General features: G+C 43.1%; 1 protein-coding gene across 1 annotated transcript in view; it reads left to right on the top strand.

Moving 5' to 3' along the window:
- Positions 1-3,351: 3,351 nt before the first annotated feature.
- The window catches only part of zanl (zonadhesin, like), a gene marked incomplete at both ends in the record, with an annotated part of 38,589 nt that continues 21,111 nt past the window's right edge, over positions 3,352-20,829 (top strand). Inside the window, 22 exons of the mRNA XM_083640163.1 lie at positions 3,352-3,355; positions 6,347-6,493; positions 7,162-7,427; positions 7,626-7,710; positions 7,820-7,975; positions 8,688-8,852; positions 8,955-9,052; positions 9,220-9,302; positions 10,089-10,891; positions 11,050-11,243; positions 11,498-11,639; positions 12,175-12,419; positions 12,750-12,898; positions 13,858-13,986; positions 14,833-14,971; positions 15,335-15,476; positions 16,211-16,410; positions 17,271-17,409; positions 18,235-18,351; positions 18,867-18,991; positions 19,138-19,283; positions 20,160-20,303. Of these exons, the coding sequence (XP_083496289.1) occupies positions 3,352-3,355; positions 6,347-6,493; positions 7,162-7,427; positions 7,626-7,710; positions 7,820-7,975; positions 8,688-8,852; positions 8,955-9,052; positions 9,220-9,302; positions 10,089-10,891; positions 11,050-11,243; positions 11,498-11,639; positions 12,175-12,419; positions 12,750-12,898; positions 13,858-13,986; positions 14,833-14,971; positions 15,335-15,476; positions 16,211-16,410; positions 17,271-17,409; positions 18,235-18,351; positions 18,867-18,991; positions 19,138-19,283; positions 20,160-20,303 (3,818 nt within the window). The remainder of the gene's footprint in view (positions 3,356-6,346; positions 6,494-7,161; positions 7,428-7,625; positions 7,711-7,819; positions 7,976-8,687; positions 8,853-8,954; positions 9,053-9,219; positions 9,303-10,088; positions 10,892-11,049; positions 11,244-11,497; positions 11,640-12,174; positions 12,420-12,749; positions 12,899-13,857; positions 13,987-14,832; positions 14,972-15,334; positions 15,477-16,210; positions 16,411-17,270; positions 17,410-18,234; positions 18,352-18,866; positions 18,992-19,137; positions 19,284-20,159; positions 20,304-20,829) is intronic.

Genomic DNA, 20,829 nt, shown 5'->3' with positions numbered 1-20,829 from the left:
TATAGGACAAAGCTAAAACCATACAACATTGCAAGACAGCACAAGACAGACACTCCGTAAAAGCTCAACATAACGACCCACAATGTCACATTACATTATTATTGTGAGCTTCACAAATACATAGCTTGACATTGCCTTGTTTTTTATCTAATGTTTGCAGATATGACTAAGACAGGAAAGCCAGGTAGCTACTGGAAGGACATCTGCTTGAGGTATGCCCAGAGAAAGTTCCGTTTTAGTACCGGCCAACGACCTTCGTCCAACAAATCCACAGAATTGCTCGACAGCGTTTGGTGAGGAATCCTCTCCTCCACTTATCGCTGCCACCAGGCCACCAGGCCAAGCCATCTATAACTATATGACATCATCAGTGATTTATGACCTCATCACTGTCTGTGACATCATCAGTGATTTATGATGTCATCGTGATATATGGCATCACCAATAGTAATGCCCTGTCCACCAGGCAGAGCCGTCTTGAACTGTATGACATTGCACATTGTCATGCAGTGATTTATGACCTCATCCCTGTCTGTGACTGTGTAGATGTCTCAGCTCATTTATTAACAACAGATAATATGTGATGGATGACTAAACTTTAAATTAACATATAATAACAAGGTTAAAGTGTACTTTTCTAATTATTTCCCCCTTTTATCCTACTGTATATAGTCAAGGCTAAGAGGCACTTGTGCAGTGCCCCCCCCCCCCCCCCCCGTCTCGTGGGCGACCTTCCCAAATAAATGATAGGCTATCATTCTGATATCTTGATGTGAGAGGTCCTCCGTGGACCTACGTGTTTAATCGTAAGTACAGTACAATAAATGCCCAGTCATTCATTATTAGGCCATACCCCTTTACTGCATAATTTACCAAATCTCTATTTTGTATTTAACCCCACCCTCATTATCCTTATGAGTCACCAGCCTACCCGGCATTCTTCATGTTCCTTTACAGCAGAAACAGTGCTAGGGAATTACCTGGGGCAATACCTCTTTATAGCCATGATATAAAAAGCCTTATCACTATGGCTGGGTGGGACCGCACTGACAAGGCAGTGATTCCCTCATTGACATCAATGTGGAAGATGGTCTTAATATAATAAACCTGGCTTCAACCATTTGACCCACATTTCTATTTGCAGGAAAAGATGGCCTACTTTTATAGGTTTACACTTAAATGTCTAGGATGTAAATTCATAGTACACGTCATAGAAAGCAGTGTGAAATGTAGCATAATGTACTGTAATAGGGTTAAAGTAATACAGTCTTCTAAGGAAAATAAATAATAAATAAACATTTTCTCTTAAATTTTGTGTTTGATGATCAACTTTTATTTACCTAGACATCACTGATCTATGGCCACCCTTTTGGAAACAAGATACAAAGTTTCTGATAAATGTGGTTTGTCTGCTGTCTATTTCTATTTGGACATAGCAAGATTTATTTTGGCCAATTCATGGTTCAAGGGTTTTTATTGTCATTACATGCTTTCACATGAATGAAATTGTCCTCAGGACCAGCAGCGTACAATAATAAATCCTATAATAAAAAACTGATAAGCTAAAAATAACTCAGACCTAATAATTAAGTTAATTGCAGTAACGGTTGCAGATAATTGTGGCTGGGGGAGCTAATGGGGAGCTTAATTATTAAAAGCAGGTAGTGCAAACTTTTTCTAAAAAAATATAATGCATGATTTTAGACGGAAAATCAAGTGTTTATAGTCAGAAGTTAGACAAAAGATGAAAAATGTGCTACATCAGACACATTAATCACTGTATTAGTCGTGTAAACAAACAGTGGCACATACTTGTGTATGTGGCACGTTCATTCATCTTAACCGTACAGTGGGAAGGTTACATACACTTAGGTTACATACACAAGTCATTTTTCCAACATGTTTAAGGACAGATTATTTAATTGTTTAAGGATTATGTCACTTATAATTCATGATATCACATTTCCAGCGGGTCAAAAGTTTACATACACTAAGTTGACTGTAGGGTTGGGCATTATATCGATATTGTGATACGAGACTAAATATATTAGATTTTTGTTATTATTTTATGGTGATATGACATAACTGTTGTCTTTTCCTGGTTTTAAAGGCTGTATTACAGCCATTTTCTGAACTTACCAGACTGTTAGCTGTTCTATTATTTGCCTTTACCCACTTGCGGCGGCTGTAGCTCAGGATGTAGAGTGGGTCGTCCACTAATCAGAAAGTCGGTGGTTAGATTCCGGTGTCCTTGGGAAAGATACTGAACCCCAACCCTTCCAATGGTTGTGCCAGCACCCTGTGTGGTAGCTTGCTTGGGTGTATGTAGGCATGTGTTGTAAAGCACTTTGAGTGGTCAGTAATACTAGAAAAGCTCTAAATACTGTAAATGCAGTCCATCTTATTTATCAAAAATCTTGTGTAAATATTTTGCGAAAGCACCATTAGTGAGGGAAGGAAACCCTCTTTGCATTTTGTTTTGATCACAGTCTTGTTTTAATAAAAGTGCTTGTGATGTACAACTGAACATTTAGCCCACTTCATCGAAAATACAGAGATAAATATTATAGCTGTTGTTTTTTGGTCCATATCCATATCGCCCCGCCCTATAGTTGACTGTGCCTTTAAACAGCTTGGAAAATGCCATAAAATGATGTCATGGCTTTAGAAGCTTCTGATAGGCTAATTGACATCATTTGAGTCAATTGGAGGTGTATATGTGGAAGGTTGGGGTTTAGACTTAGGGTGACATGAAAGTACTTTGGTACATGCGTTCATATGGGAGTGAATTTATGATATGAGTGAAGTGATTGTGTGTGTTTGGGGCGTGTGCGATGCACGGGAGTGCCTCCGTCTCGCCCACAGATCAATATCCATCCCATAAAGGTGTGTCCATGTGATCCTGTGCAATAAGCTCTTGAATGTTTTACAGTACAGTTCAGGTTCTTGTTTGTAATATAGTGTCTGACGGCCATCCACACCCACCCAGTGACCTGTGGAGAGGTCAAAAAGCACATGCACGTGTACGTACGCACGCACACACACACACACACACACACACACACACACACACACACACACACACACACACACACAAAGAGAACACACCCTGTATCTATCACTCAGTTACTCATTTACATGTGCGCAGTAACGTAGCAATACAGCATCCACACAGCCAACACATCCACCTTCACCCATGTACCCCCACCCACAACCTTTCTCTATAAAAGTTTTCTGCTCTGTCTCTATGGTCTTCTTCCCCCGGCTAACTACCACAGTTAGCTATGGAGACATTGAAATTTCTATTTATCCTGCTATGGATAAGTGGGTGCAGAGCAGGACAGGCAGAAGATGGGTGAGTCAGCCCAAAACAATTATAGGTTATTATTAGTTGATATATATATATATATATATATATATATATATATATATATATATATATATATATATATATATATATATACTTATATATATAAGTATATATATACTTTTTTAATCATCTATGGTATCACTATAATATTCCTATGTATATAATGTACTCAATTGTGAGTTTAGCGTGACCTTATTGTACTTTATGTTTTTTTCCGTAGGACCTATGGTATTCATATAATACTGTATATATACTGTTTATTACAGTTTCAGTTTTGTTGTGGTTGGTTTGTCTTCTAGTTCAATTTGATGCATTTCACCAGTTACAGTATGTAGGGTTGTGCACACACTTTCTTGCTTATTTGCTGTATCAATAATTGCGCAAGGGGTTGTATTCTTGTAGGATAAATGGATAAATGATACGGTGCATTTTTAGGTTGTAATATGTATGGTTCCTATATTCCTTCGGTCTTTAATTGGTTTGCCTATTTCTTTCACTTTGTTTGATATCTTAGTCAATTGACCTTAGTTATCAGCTGCTAGTTCAACCACAGCAACACTTGTGTATGACCTGCTCATCAACGTGCAAACGTTGTCTGAAACGTCTGAAATCTAAACTGGCTATTGAGTTATTGTGTTTATAAATAACCAATGCATTGTGATTCATTAGGACTTGCTGTACAGTACCAAATATGTAAGTGTATAAGGCGTTTGAAATGTTTTCTTCATGCCCTAAGTCTAGTGCGAGACAGTGGGCCTTCGCTCAGACAAAGCCTGGATAAACCATACCCCCCTCCCCGATCATGATTGTTTGTTGATCCTATTGCAACTCAACAATTGAGTCGACATACCGGTACCCTGATATTGCTGTTGACATACTTCTGATTACACCAAATACATTAAAAAAAAAAATTGTCTGAAGGTATTTATTTGTTTCTGACTCTGGAAAAGTGGGAAAACGGTCAAATTCCCCCAAACTACTGTATCTCTGTATCTCTTTAACCAAATCACACACATCTAGGCTATTCTATGTGATCTCCATTTAATAACTAATGTAATAACTAAATATTCTTTCACTCCCATTCTCTGAGCCTCCCCTGAAACCCGTTTGGAGCCCCCCTGGGGAGGCCCGTTTCCCACTTTGAAAACCCCTGCTTTAGTGGAAATAATAGGAAACGAGTTGAAATTCTTGAAATGAAATTGTCTCTTTTCTGACAGTTTTGGGCCTTTTCTTCTTCTCTTGTTTTTTTGAACAGCCTGGAGAAAACAGAGATAGATGCTGGTAAGTTGGTTCGATGATTTCATATGTTTTGTGTATTTATAGCACACAACAATCAAATGTATATGCCAAACTCAATTTAAAGATAGTAATATCTTATGTGACACACCTAACAGTAGGCTAGAGCACATGATGCACTGCCTCCCCCAGATCGACCTTGAGATGGTTGTGGACTTTACCTTCTTATGGCTCCTTATCTTCTCTTAATGCAGTATCCAAGTTGTAACCAACAAACACTTTGACGCATACACAAGTCTGTACACACCACACCCACACAGCAATCTATAGAAATCTGTTTATTGTAGGCTTTGGGACTTGAATGGATCCCTGTTTTTATGATGATGATTAGCCATTAATGAAGGACAATCAGAGACATTATTGTCATCACTGTAGCGTGATGTCATCACTGTAGCGTGATGTCATCACTGTAGATCAGGGATACTCAACTTGCGGCCCGGGGGCCTGATGCGGCCCGCGACAGGGTGCAGAGTGGCCCCCCGACCATTTTCTAATAATTTCACGTTAGTTTTCATTGTGAATTAGAATCTAATTCACAATAAAAACTAACGTGAAATAAAGTTTGACTGAGCTCCAGCTAAATTGTCAAATACCGCCGTCTGCTCGCTACCCAGGCACATGTATGTACTTAACCTAACTAACTTAACTAACTTTTCGCATCTCTGAGACAGAGCAGATCACCCAACCTTTTCTTATTTCATATATCAAATTTCAGTGTGAAAACCAAAATAAACCGTAAAATGGAATAAAAGTAAGATAGAGTTCAGATAAAAGCTCTAAAAAGACAATAGAAAGATAATAAAAAGCCAATAAAGGGACAATAAAAAGCTGATAAAAAGATGGGGATGATAAAAAGAGCCATGATTACATGAAAAGCCTATAAAAATGTTTTTAAAAAGTGATTTAAGTCACTGATTCTGCTAGCCTTATCTCCTCATGCAAGTTCCAAAGCTGGGGGGCCCTGGTGGAAAAAACGCGGTCACCTTTAGTTTTAAGTCTAGACTTTGGAACAGCCAGAAGATCCCGCCTAATGATCTGACAGTGCAAACACACCAGCTGCGACAGCACAGACACGCGCAAATTGAGCTCGAGCAGGAGCCTGGCCGTTCACACTAGTTTTGCTGCGCGCCGGTCACAACTTGTATGACTTCCTGCTTGGCTTGACACATGGGTCGTTTTCACAGCAGCCATTTTGTCTTTAAAAGGCAGGGTAAACACAGGTGCAACCAAAACGAATGAATGAGGGGCCCAGCACTGGAACACCTACATGGACTGGAAGTTGGAAACCCTCAATAATGTTTTGGTTCCAAACTGTGTCTGCCCTGCCTTTTAGACACAAAATGGCTGCTGTAGGCTACTTGTGTCACTTGCACAAAAAACCAGGCCAGACTGCAGGGTGCGCATCTGTTCCGTGGGGCGACCAGCACCGCACCCTTAGATGGCCGCTTATACGGCCTCTGGCTTGGGCGCTGGCCATGAGTTTAACAAGAAATTAAGATACCCATCCTGTCTATAACTATAACTTCCACAATAAACTCTTTTATGAAGCCAAGTGCAGTATTGATTGACTGACTAAAAAAGAGGCCATGATAAGTTTGTGATCAGAGCAGTTGGATTTGTCAGTAATGTTAACCAAGGCAAGTGTAGATAATGTCATATAATGTGTGTTTCTCCATGCAGTAGCGCTGGCATCCTGCGACTTTAACCAGGGCAGCGAGCCGTTCTGTAGGTTCACCCAGGACACAACAGATGACAGTGAATGGATCCGACACAGAGGTCCGACCCCGACCCCCAACACCGGGCCCAGTGGAGACTACCCCGACGGAAGTTAGTCCTGGTCACCTTTAAACTTCTCTTACAAAGACTTTTTTTTAATTCTGTTGAATTATTTTATGTAGTAGAAAGACAGGAAATATAACTTGAACCCATATGGCATTGTGAGTATGTGACAATGCATGAAGCTGTCCGAAAACCTTTCTCAAATCACTCCAAAATAAGGTTCATGCTCTCAAAAGAGTTAACTGAGCCAACAAATCCCTTGATAAAAAAAAGTTCAGTATAAAGATTATGTAAGATATACAATTCTGTACAAAAGTATTTTTTATATATACATTTACCATTTTTAAACATTGTGTCTTAGATGTTTATATATTTGTTTTCTGCATTAGTGTGTCAGTACTGCTCTTTATAATACATCTTTGATATTTAGATACTTCATTTCATTATTTTCGAAAGCATCGTCGCTTTATGTATCTTTTGCCTAAGACTTTTGCATGTACTGTAGATAGTATATATATATATAGTGTCAGGTTCAATACAAAAATATCTCTTTCAGTATTTCCCTTCAGTAACTCATATTGGTCACTTGGTTGGATCGTATACACAGCAACATGATGCTGTTCGGTGGCGCAAGACTTTGATTTGGGGTTCTAGGTTGAAAACGTTGAATTCTAAATTGTGATCAAATAATTTAATATTTCCCTATCCCTATCCAGACGGTTATTACATCTACCATGAGTGTGACAACGTGGCCAATGGGCAGGACGCCCGTCTGCTGAGTCCTGCCATCTCATCGTCGGACACGCAGATCTGCGTGCAGTTTCGATATTACATGTATGGCTCTGACACTGAGAACATCCTGAGGGTTCTGGCCAGGAGGCCTGGCGGCGACGACGAGGTCTGGAGGAAGACTGGGATCCAGAGTCCATCCTGGCTGAAGGGCTCCATCACCGTGCCCAAACCCTCCGATCAGGCCATCTCCGTGAGTGTTTCTTACTGTAATAATCATGATGTTTACTTGTGTTTACTTTTGATGTAAAAAGGTATACATTTACTTTTCATATAAGATTGCAAAACTGAAACTATACTACAGCCCATATGAAGTGTTTCTCATACTACTCTGGTTCATTGGTGTTATCATGTATGCTGATGACATCCTGTTTTCTCTCTGTGTCTGTAGATTGTGTTTGAGGCTCAGAGAGGCTTCACTGATTCATGCGACTCAGCCCTGGACAACATTATCATTACCGAAGGAGCATGTCCCTGTGAGTTTTAGGATTAGGGTTAGTTACACACACACACACACACACACACACACACACACACACACTGCAGTATAATGTATAACTCAGTCTCGGTGTGTTTTGTCCACAGCCTGTGTGACTGGCTGTGATTTTGACACTCTGGGTGACCTGTGTGGGTGGATGACTCCTATACCTGAGAATCCTGAAATTTTTGGCTTTGAACAGTGGACCGGATCCACAGAAACTGAAGGCACCGGACCTGATGACGACTTTTCCACACCTGGATGTAAGTGGCCATATATGCCTATTTATATATTATAATAAAATGTGTCAATTAATAATGGTCTTTACATTATGAATTAATGACAGAATTATTAATTACTGAATTATTAACTTTGTCAAATTATTTTTGAAAAGACATTTAAATTTTATTTTTGTTATTCCATTTACTAATGTGTTGTCATATTAATTTTTCGTCTCACAATTCATTTGTCCAGTGCTTTACCATTTTCCGAATGCTAATGCAGTACCAATATTCACAGACTCAAGCTGCCACTTAAAACCCAGGATAATCAACATTTATGACTAGTTGGGGAGATTTGGTCACTCCGTCACCAGTGCATCACAGCATCAGCAGTGTTAGGATACAGCAAAGAGAAAAAATACTATAATAATAAATATACGTCTTCTACAAATCAAATTGTATGTACCGGCATTCAATGTTTCCTAGTACTTAATAAGTCCTTTGTATTCATTCCACTTATAAGGTGCAAAGTTAGATGTGGAATATCTGAGATCTGGTATAGTAGTTAATGGTTGTAAAATCAAATAGAGATTAGATGTACCAGGGAAGTTTGATAGATGAACATGAAATAATGTAATTCTCTTTCTTTTCCCCCCCATTATGATATGGAGAATTAGTTAACAAGTGAAAAATACATTTATGTCTTTGTTGTGAAATGTCATTTATTTTTGGCTATGCTATCCTCTACATACAGTGGGTTCCTACATGTTGATGGATTCTGTATCGGCTTATCCTGGAGCCAAGGCTGAGATCAGAAGCCCTTTGAGAGCCTCCTCTGGCTGTCTGGACCTCACCTTCCACTACTACATGTATGGCACTGCCACCACCATGGAGCTCAGTGTATACACCAGCACTGCAGGTATGAAGTTAGGTTTGTCTTGATGTCCTACTCTGTAATGGAGAGAAATGTAACATGAAGACAGTTTGAAGATTGTCTGACTTCACTACCCCGTTCAATCAGATGGAAGCCTCGGAGCACCTCTCTTCACCATCAGGGGGAACCAGGGGCAAAGCTGGAAGCCTGCAGAGGTCCGCTATGTGGGAACTGCTAACATCCAGGTAAATACTGGAACTGTGTGTGTGTGTGTGTGTGTGTGTGTGTGTGTGTGTGTGTGTGTGTGTGTGTGTGTGTGTGTGTGTGTGTGTGTGTGACTGTATGTGCCTATTTGTGTGTGTTGTATGCATACATTTTCTTTTCTCCTTTTCTCACCGAATATGTATTTCAGTTTGTGATCGTGGGCACCTATGGAGACACTCCAGAGACAGATATCGCTGTTGATGCTGTATGTATCATGGCCTGCACAGGTGAGTGAGGGAATTTGTGTTATTCTGAGCATGGTTAGAAAAATGTGTCAAAGTATGATTTTCATTTAATTTTAATTTTTTCTTATTATGTTTTCTTGTAAATGTGTTTGAAATGTATTTCTCTTTCATTTTTAGTTCAGCCAACATCCCCTGGTCCAACGACACCAACTTCAGGACCAACCACACCTAAACCACCAACTTCTGGACCAACCACACCTAAACCACCAACTTCTGGTCCATCCACACCTAGACCACCAACTTCTGGACCATCTACACCTAAACCACCAACCTCTGGACCAACAACACCTAAACCCCCAACTTCTGGACCATCTACACCTAGACCACCAACCTCTGGACCAACAACACCTAAACCACCAACTTCTGGACCAACAACACCTAAACCAACAACTTCTGGTCCATCCACACCTAAACCACCAACTTCTGGACCATCCACACCTAAACCCCCAACTTCTGGACCATCCACACCTAGACCACCAACTTCTGGACCATCCACACCTAGACCACCAACTTCTGGACCATCCACACCTAGACCACCAACTTCTGGACCATCCACACCTAGACCACCAACTTCTGGACCATCCACACCTAGGCCACCAACTTCTGGACCAACAACACCAAAACCACCAACTTCTGGACCAACAACACCTAAACCACCAACCTCTGGACCATCAACACCTAGACCCCCAACGTCTGGACCATCTACACCTAGACCACCAACCTCTGGACCATCTACACCTAGACCACCAACTTCTGGACCGTCTACACCTAGGCCACCAACTTCTGGACCAACAACACCCAAACCACCAACCTCTGGACCATCCACACCTAGACCACCAACGTCTGGTCCAACAACACCTAAACCACCAACTTCTGGACCATCTACACCTAGACCACCAACTTCTGGACCAACAACACCCAAACCACCAACTTCTGGACCATCCACACCTAGACCACCAACTTCTGGACCAACAACACCCAAACCACCAACTTCTGGACCATCCACACCTAGACCACCAACCTCTGGTCCAACAACACCTAAACCACCAACTTCTGGACCATCCACCCCTAGACCACCAACTTCTGGACCAACAACACCTAAACCACCAACTTCTGGTCCAACCACACCTAAACCACCAACGTCTGGACCATCCACCCCTAGACCACCAACTTCTGGACCATCCACACCTAGACCACCAACCTCTGGTCCAACCACACCTAAACCACCAACGTCTGGACCATCCACCCCTAGACCACCAACTTCTGGACCAACAACACCTAAACCACCAACCTCTGGTCCAACCACACCTAAACCACCAACGTCTGGACCATCCACCCCTAGACCACCAACTTCTGGACCATCCACACCTAGACCACCAACCTCTGGTCCAACCACACCTAAACCACCAACGTCTGGACCATCCACCCCTAGACCACCAACTTCTGGACCAACAACACCTAAACCACCAACCTCTGGACCATCCACCCCTAGACCACCAACTTCTGGACCAACAACACCTAAACCACCAACTTCTGGACCAACAACACCTAAACCAACCACAGCAAAACCACCAAGTAAGATGGAAGATTTGGCAATCACAGATTTTAGATTAGTAGCATGATTGATTCTCCCACATTGCCTTTTTCCTTCATATACCATTCATGAACAATTTATTTCCTGTCCTCCTCTGTCCCTTTTTTCCCAACCAATTCTTTTAATTTCTACTCCACAGTAACATGCCCTCCTGATGCAGAATACATCGAGTGTGGTCCAGCTTGTATCCCGACCTGTCAAGAACCCTCCACCAACTGTACTGGCTCCTGTATTAATGGCTGCTTCTGCAAGCCGGGTTTCGTATTTAAGGGCCGCCGCTGTGTACCACTGGAGAAATGTGGTTGTCTGGATGACCAGAATAACTACTATGAGGTCAGAGGTCATAGTTTACCTGATCATGTACATTAATTATTGAAAGAAGGATGGGATGATGAGATGAAGTGATATGAGATAAGTAATGAAATGAAACGTTTATTACCTAACTCTTGCTTCCAAAGCAGCTTTGATGAAAAAATTATAATATTCATATATGTTCTTTTGTATCTGTATGCATTTTTCATGCTATACATCTTGCAAATAAGATACTTGAGTACATGAGATTGATTCTTTGACTGATCTTTTCTCAGCCTGGCGAAATCATCTTTGGCGATGGCTGCTCTAAGCTGTGTCGCTGTGCAGGGAACTACACTTTAGACTGTGTTGATAACTCCTGTGACCCCACTGAGGAGTGTCACGAGGTTGACGGTGTTGCAGGCTGCTATCCTAAAGGTAATGCTATCATGGATCTTTTCAAGGCTGTCACAGGAAATGTACATTGGTCAATATTGCTTTCAGCAGGGATAGGCAAATTGGATGAAATCTGGATGGACAGAATCTGGTGGATTCATTAATGGTATAAGTGGCAAAACAATGATGAAAGCAAGACTACTGGTTATAGTTGGTGGCAAAATTACCCATCTAAATTGCAAAATGTTGCCATTGTATTTATTCCGATAAATGCCCATTTTGTTAACATGGCAATTTGCTACGAAATACTTTTTTTTTTGTCCCTCAGGAGGAATCATAAATTTTTATTAAAAATTAAATAAAGGAGTCTTAAATCACCATTTAGTCCTGAAAATAGTAATTTGACATTTTCTTTTTCAGAACTTTCTGTTGTTAAGCATTGGCTTATGTCAGTTTTGGCTTTTTGAGAAGAGAATGGCCACACATCAGTTCCAAACTATTCATGATCTTTTTTGTGTGAAACAGAACCCTCAAGCCAACCCTCTAACATACAGTTCCCCATACATTCATTCTGCAGGCACGTCCACCTGCATAGCAACTGGTGATCCCCACTACACCACCTTTGACAAACGCAAGTACAACTTCATGGGCAACTGCAGCTATCTGATGTCTGAACCCTGCAATGACACCACTCTGCCGCACTTCGAGGTCCATGCCGACAATGAAAACCGCTATAACAGACCTTCCATCTCCTACCTGAAGGCTGTGCATGTGTATGTGCACCATTTGAAGATCTCCATCCTGAAAGGAGGCACTGTACAGGTAGGAAAGGAGGGGCAGAAGGAGAGGGGATGCATAATAGAAAGAAAGAGAGGAAATACATGATGTGAATGGTGATTTGTGTGTTGTGTTGCTCTTGGTTGTAGAAGATAGGCTACCTAACTTCTATGTTATTGTTTTTATTGTCTATTCCTATGCTTCTATGTCTCTATGTTTACACTTTTCCCTACCTGAGTGTGAGCAACTGTAGCATGACTCAATTTTCCCTCGGGGATCAACAACGTTTTTCTGATTCTGATTCTGTGATGGCAATGTACAAGCCTTTTCTAATGATGGACTGTCTCTATCTCCCCTCCTTGTGTTCCCATACAGCTGAATGGGACCAATGTGAACCTGCCAGTGACTCCAGCTCCTGGTGTCTCTGTGTTCAAGTCAGGAAAACACTACACTGTGGCCATGGACTTTGGTGTGACTGTTCGCTATGATGGAGCCCACTTCATGGACATCAAAGTGATCAAAGAGTTGAGTCAGAATCAGAATTCTTTTATTCGGCCATAGTATGTTTGGACATTGTTTTGGTGTAGAAGGTGCACACGTTACATGAGATATAAACAACACAATAACACAATAAATATGCCTACATTTCAACATATACAAGATATACAGGATACAAGTGAAAACTACAGATGATATCATTGTTCTTGTCTACATGCACTGCAGCTGTCAATTCATGATACTTTCTCATCTCCTAATTTAATACTTAATATACAATGTCATGCTTGTTAAGAATCATTATATATATAAATAATCCTACACAATAAATAGAAGGCTTCAATCGCCCCCGCGATGATTGGTGATATCGGTATCGACAAATACTGCTTCCGTGATCGGTGATCCGCCCGAAAAATCCTGATTGGAACACCTCTATTACAGCGTGACTAACTAACAAACCAGCGGTAGTCCCTCCTTTGGTGGGCGACAACAACCAGTAGACTCTTTGATGGCACATAGTTGAGAGTGAGGAAATCCTAGCTTTAAAGGGATAGTTATATGTTATATGTTATATGAGGTACTTGCATGCAGTCAGTGTACTACATGCAGTAGCATGCAGCCGGCGCGGTCCCAGTTTGGAGAAATGACTTGTGGAGACTTGGATTATGCCAGGTGAGCAGTAGAAGTATTTTATGTATTTTTTCTGTTGTCGTTTACGGTTTTGCTCATGGCCCTGTTCACACTCAGCAGACAGCTCTACTTGCCTGACGCGGCCGGTCTCCATTACTCTAAACTGGGATCATGCCGGCTGCATTCTACTGCATGTAGTACTGTACACTGACTGCATGCAAGTACCTCATACAACCCCACATCAAAAAATCTGAACTATCCCTTTAACAAGATTTGTTTGATTGAATTGGGCTCTTTCGATCTCAGTCCCGGGCTCACGTGTACATTTTGTCACTGGCTTCTCATCTGTGAAATGCAGCTATCAGGACAAGCTGTGTGGACTGTGTGGTGACTACGATGGAGATGCCAAGGATGACTTCCGTAAGCCAGACGGCTCTCTGACCAACAGTGCCAATGAGTTCGGACACAGTTGGGTCACCGATCCCGAGTGAGTAACACACTGATACAGTGGTGAGAAGAATACATACACGCTTACACCAGCGCTATCTTCTCTTATTCTTATCTTATTCTTATCTTATCTTATCTTATCTTATCTTAGCTTATTCTTATCTTATCTTAGCTTACATGCAAACACGCCATAGACTGTATAAACACATACTGTACATACTGTACGGACACACCACACACACGCACGCACGCACGCACACACACACACACACACACGCACACACACACACACACACACACACACACACACACACACACACACACACACACACACACACACACAGCACACAGCACACACACACACACAGCACACAGCACACATCACACAAGCACTCCATCTGACCTATAGAGGGTTTTCACGGAATTGTGTTGGTAGGGATCAGTTTGAAACCTAGCTTATTTCCTGTCAGCTATTGTAGGCTATTAGCATGTATACTGAATACTGCAACAGGAAGTTAGCCAGGGGCAATTCATAATGTTTCCTGTCAAATTGAATCTGTCTATAGGATTTATCTCTTTCTTTTTCTTTCTTGTTCTTTCATAAAGCAATTAAGTTTGTTTCAAAATGACGCTGAGCTTGTAACTTAGCATCCGCAGATTGCATAAACGTACAAGGCTGACACATTTTATTGTGGTGATTAGGTTGGAGTGGTGTTGGCAGTGCAGTTTGCAGTAAACAAGTCAGGGACAATAGTGTATAACAGACACGCACGCACGCACACTCGCACGCATGCACGCACGCACGCACGCACATACACACACACACACACACACACACACACACACACACACACACACAGCTCTGACCCTGTGTCTGTGTGGGCAGCTGTAATAAGAAGCCCAACAGCACCGTACCAGGCTGTACAGACGAGGAGCAGGACCTGTACGAGGGCTCTGGATACTGTGGCATCCTACTGGACAGCAAGGGCCCCTTCGCCGTCTGCCACCCCAAAGTCAACCCCAATGTGAGTGGACACACGCACGCACGCACGCACGCACACACACACACACACACACACACACACACACACACACACACGCACAAACACACACGCACAAACACACACACCCTCCGATGTGAAGTGCGTTGACTACTTTAAAAAGTGCTATATACTGTACATGTAAATGCACTCAATTATTATAAAATAAAAAATTAAATAAGATGGCACAACAAACAACATCAAAACATTGTGACTGAAAGTCATGACTTCTGCAGTAAGAGAAGCAACTAAATGTGTGCGTGTGTGTGTGTGTGTGTGCGTGCGCGCGTGCTTGTGTACGTGTGTGTGTGTGTGTGTGTGTGTGTGCACGTGTGTGTGTGTTCTCAGAACTACTTCCGGGACTGTCTGTTTGACCTGTGTGAGCTGGACGGAGCCAAGCCCATCTTGTGTGAAGCCATCGAAGCCTACGTCAACGAGTGCCAGGACCGCGGGGTCGACATCGGACCCTGGAGGAACGAAACCTTCTGCCGTGAGTGGAGGGACAGAGGGGGGATGGAGGGGTAGAGAGATGGGGCAGAGGGGGGATGGAGGGGTAGAGAGATGGGGCAGAGGGGGGATGGAGGGGTAGAGAGATGGGGCAGAGGGGGGATGGAGGGGTAGAGAGATGGGGCAGAGGGGGGATCGAGGGGTAGAGAGATGGGACAGAGGGGGGATGGAGGGGTAGAGAGATGGGACAGAGGGGGGATGGAGGGGTAGAGAGATGGGGCAGAGGGGGGATGGAGGGGTAGAGAGATGGGGCAGAGGGGGGATCGAGGGGTAGAGAGATGGGACAGAGGGGGGATGGAGGGGTAGAGAGATGGGACAGAGGGGGGATGGAGGGGTAGAGAGATGGGGCAGAGGGGGGATGGAGGGGTAGAGAGATGGGGCAGAGGGGGGATGGAGGGGTAGAGAGATGGGGCGGAGGGGGGATGGAGGGGTAGAGAGATGGGGCGGAGGGGGGATGGAGGGGTAGAGAGATGGGGCAGAGGGGGGATGGAGGGGTAGAGAGATGAGACAGAGGGGGGATGGAGGGGTAGAGCGATGGGACAGAGGGGGGATGGAGAGGTAGAGAGATGTAGACTGCTCACTTGTTGGCGGAGGCATATACATCCATGATGCGGTATTTCTACTTTGTATTTGTATTTAGCAAAGTAGTGCAGTAACAATGTAAACAATGACAACCCTATCATTGACTTATTATGATTCCCTTCTTGCCCCCCCCAGCTCTGAGCTGCCCTCCCAACAGCCACTATGTGCCCTGTGCCAACCCGTGCCAGGAGACCTGTTCTGGGATAGCGCCCCCTGGTTGTGAGGGGCCCTGCTCTGAGGCCTGCGTGTGTGATCCTGGCTACGTGCTGAGCGCCGGCAAGTGTGTGAGGAAGAACTCATGTGGCTGCACACACACCAATGGGCAGTATTATGAGGTAAAGTAGTGTGTGTGTGTGTGTGTGTGTGTGTGTGTGTGTGTGTGTGTGTGTGTGTGTGTGTGTGTGTGTGTGTGTCCATGCATTTGAACTTGATCATATTTGTTCAACACATTGGACATGTCAATTGTGTTTTGTTTAATACCAGCCATTTGCCCTATTCTCACTTCTATTCTTTCCTTCTTTGCTGTATCCTGTTATTATTATAAAAAAAGTTCCTCACAGGGATCAATCAAGTTTCATCTTATCTTATTTTTTATTTAAAGAGAGCTTTGAATAAATTAGGGATGCACAATATATCATATCGGTATCGGCCAATGTTAGTAATGTTTTTAATATATTGGTATCAATCCGATGAGCAAAATAACTACAATGTTAATATTGTATCGGCCAAAATTGTCATATTGAGAGGAAACAATGCGGTAACTGGGCTTTTCCTAATGTTTTGGCAATAAAGAAATTCCTTACTTTTTCAAATTCACAGTGTTTACATGTGTTTTTCAGTATGTACCAAATTTGATTATCATAGAACTGTGTTTTTATACAGATCATATCGACATCGGTAAATATTGGTTTTGGCGATAAAAGCAATTTTAATATATCAGTATCAGCCAAAACTTTCATATCAGTGCATCCATGGAACAAATGAACAAATGAATCTCTCTCTCCCTCTCTCTCTCCCTCTCTCTCTCCTTCTCTCTCTCCCTCTCTCTCTCCCTATCTCTCTCCTTCTCTCTCTCTCTCTCTCTCTCTCTCTCTCTCTCTCCCTCTCTCTCTCCCTCTCTCTCTCTCGCTCCCTCTCTCTCTCCTTCTCTTCCTCCCTCTCTCTCTCCTTCTCTTTCTCCCTCTCTCTCTCTCAGCCTGGAGAAGAGTTTTATGTGGAGGACTGTAAGCTGAAGTGTAGGTGTGACGTTCCTTCCGTCACCTGTGTGCCCTCTGCATGCCCTCCAATGCACCAGTGTCAGCTCCAGGGAGGAGAGCTGGGCTGCTACCCCACCAGTAAGTCCCCACTCAACAAACTACCAGATGACCACTTTACCAAACAAATTATACTGAAATATGATGTAGGCTACCCTGTCATAAAGAGAGCACAAGTTCATCTTTAATTACAACTAGGACTGTCAAATCCTTTCTTCATCTCATATTGGAAGAAATCGTCAGTTGAGTAGGCGGTCCTTCAAAGTGTCCTGAGGACGCATTAGCGTTTACACTACAAAAGAGATGTGGACAAAATGCATCCCAGTCCCAGATCAACTCTGCCAGTGGTTTGAGTGATCGGATCGCAATGCGTCTTGACACATTTTACAGGGCAGGGTTTTTCCTACACAACTTTCGTGCAACCTGCAGCTCTTGACAAAACTCTGACAGGTGTCTTCATGGAAAACACAATTTTCTAACAAGCTCAGTGGATTTCTGTCATTTTGTAATTGCGGTATTGTGCCGATGGGTTGACAATTTAATGTTAAACATTCTTTAATAAAGTTATTTGTTTAAGAAAGCAGCCTTCTGAGCAGCACAATACACACAGAAAACATCTATTTTCATCACTCCATGGGCGCCTATTATAATCATAGTTTTTCCCATTTCTCCAAATCCCACATGGGTTGGGCTCTAGCACCACCTCCAGCTCATTTTGAGCCAGGAAAAACAAACAGCTTCATTATGTCTTTCCTAGTGCTCACTTTAAGTGAACGCAATAACATTTGAAATAAAGCATTCCAAAATTGGCCAGGGACCCTCTGAAACCCCCCCAAAATGGCTCCTCAGAGAGTGTGTTGTAGTTTGAGACATGTTGTTGATGCTGGTGATCATCGCCCCCTGCAGGCTCTCAGGACTGTGTGGTGTCAGGAGATCCTCACTACAACACCTTCGACAACAAGTTCTACAGCTTCATGGGAACCTGCACCTACACACTGGCCAGGGCATGCAGGAACAACACAGGTACACACACACACACACACGCACGCATGCACGCACGCACACACACACACACACACACACACACAAACACACACACACACACACACACACACACACACACACACACACACACACACACACACACACACACACACGCATCACACGGACTGTATATCATCTGATAGCAGTTTGTGCACAAAGAAACAGCTTCAAGCTAACGCTAGTTAGCTATTATTATTATTAGACTCGCATGGTTTGGTTCTTTGCGCAACGAGATCTCGTAAACATCAGTAAACATGAATATTTTTTAATAATGCACCAGTTTAGAGGGTTCCTCTTACAATTTACAGCATTCGTTTTTTGAGAATCTCTTTCATATCCAAGCAAAATTAGTATTGTAACCAAAATATCAACATCGAATCGTATCGAATCGGAAATCGAATTGAATTGGGATCTTGTGTATCGGAATCGTATCAAATCGGGAAATCAGTGGTGATACCCTCCTGGTTATGTGTTGTGTTTGCTTCCCTGTGTAGGTCCTTGGTTCTCTGTGGAGGGGAAGAATGAGGAGAGGGGCCTTTCGGGCCTGTCCTACCTCAGGAAACTCTACGTCACTGTGGACGGGATCACAGTCACCCTGATGAAGACCAGAAGAACACTGGTTAGTGCGCTCAATATATGTCAAAATGACACCCCACTTCCACTGGGTAAACAGCAATCCACATAGAAAACATCTAAGTTTGTTTAAAATTCACTTGACTGGCCGTAGCTGCTGTTTGCTAACATCCTGTTTCCTCCATGGTGCAGGTGAATGGGCGTCGCGTGGCCCTGCCTCACTCGCCCTCTCCTCTCATGTCCCTGAGTCTGGCCGGTCAGTACGTCACCCTGCAGACACCCTTCGGTCTCTGGGTGCGCTGGGACGGAAACCATTACGCCCAGATCTCAGTTCCCAGGTTGGTGTGTTCACATTAACGCGGTGGCCTGCAGAAAGCCTTCACATGTCGCTGCTACACATTGTTGGCAATGAGCCAAAGTAGGTCGAAAACGCGTTTTGCAGGTATTTTGAGATTTTGACTGATTTGGTTACTTTCATCTCTGTAGTAGTACATCATGGTCAATAATTATTTTCAGAAAACAAAGGGGAAATAATTCATTTTGATGGTTTTGGTGGAATGCCACTGTAGAAAATGTAATGTTGTTGTGGAATGTATAAAGACCACATGAACTGGCTCTCAGAGAGGGTCGGTAATGTATCAGACTGAAAACAGATATTGCCTGAGATGAAAGAGGGTTGAGAGGCGGGCCATAGCGTGTCGATGATTTACATAGATAGATAGATAGATAGATAGATAGATAGATAGATAGATAGATAGATAGATATATGTAGATATATAGATATATACTGTAGATAGATAGATAGATAGATAGATAGATAGATGTAGGTATGACATGAAGGGCAACAAAGCTATAATCTCTACATGTAAAAAAAATATGTATATTTCATGAGGCTTCTTGGGAAACCCACGGGACATCTGTGCAAGCTGTAGTTCAAAGGTCAAGGTTCAAAGGTCATACAAACAGATCGCTCATCATCTCTAATAAATCCTTCCCACAGTCTTAACAATCCCGTCAACGTCATGATCTTCCATCGATGATGCCTTGACTAATCTGAGTCCTCTGCATATTATTTCTAGATTGTCTTCACTTTTCCTCCGTAAATAACTTTTACTGAAATGATATCTGGACCTTTAAGTCTGCTTAAGACCTTCCTCTCTCTTCCTCTTCCTCTCTTAATCCCTCATTCTCCCCGTCTGCGTTTGTGCTCCCAGCTCCTACTACGGCCAGATGTGCGGTCTCTGTGGCGACTACAACGGAAACCCCAATGACGACTTCACCAAGCCAGATGGCAGCCAGGTCACAAACACCAATGACTTCGGCAACAGCTGGCAGACGGACGAGGACGAGGACGAGTCGTGAGTTTGGGCTCCTACACTTACATGTCTTTGCCATCATCTTAATCTGGGAGTTTTCTGACGTCCGAGGAAGCGTGACACGTTTCATTTAGCCACGGACATGACTATGTTACACGTGACTCACACAGATTCCCATGTGAGGAATACTGCCATCTATCAAACAGCTGTTTTTTCTCTCCAATTTTCTCCCCAATTGTACTTGGCCAATTCCCCCTGGTGTCCCGGTCGTAGCTGATCTGGGGAGAGCTGTTAGACTAGCACATACTTCCTCCGATACATGTGCAGTCGCCAGCTACTTCTTTTCACCTGACGGTGAGGAGTTTCACTGGCAGGACGTAGAGCGTGGGAGGATCATGCTATTTCCCCAGTACCCCCGCCCGAACAGGTGCCCCGACCGACCAGAGGAGGCGCTAGTGCAGTGACCAGGACTCATACCCCACCGGCTTCCCACCCGCAGACACGGCCAATTGTGTCTGTGGGAACGTCCGGCCAAACCGGAAGTACCGCTGCCAGGAATTGAACCCAG

Source organism: Poromitra crassiceps (genome assembly GCF_964638095.1).
Source record: "Poromitra crassiceps genome assembly, chromosome: 7".
NCBI lineage: Eukaryota > Metazoa > Chordata > Actinopteri > Beryciformes > Melamphaidae > Poromitra > Poromitra crassiceps.
The sequence above is the reverse complement of the archived record's forward strand: the minus strand, read 5'-3'. Positions and strand labels throughout refer to the sequence as shown.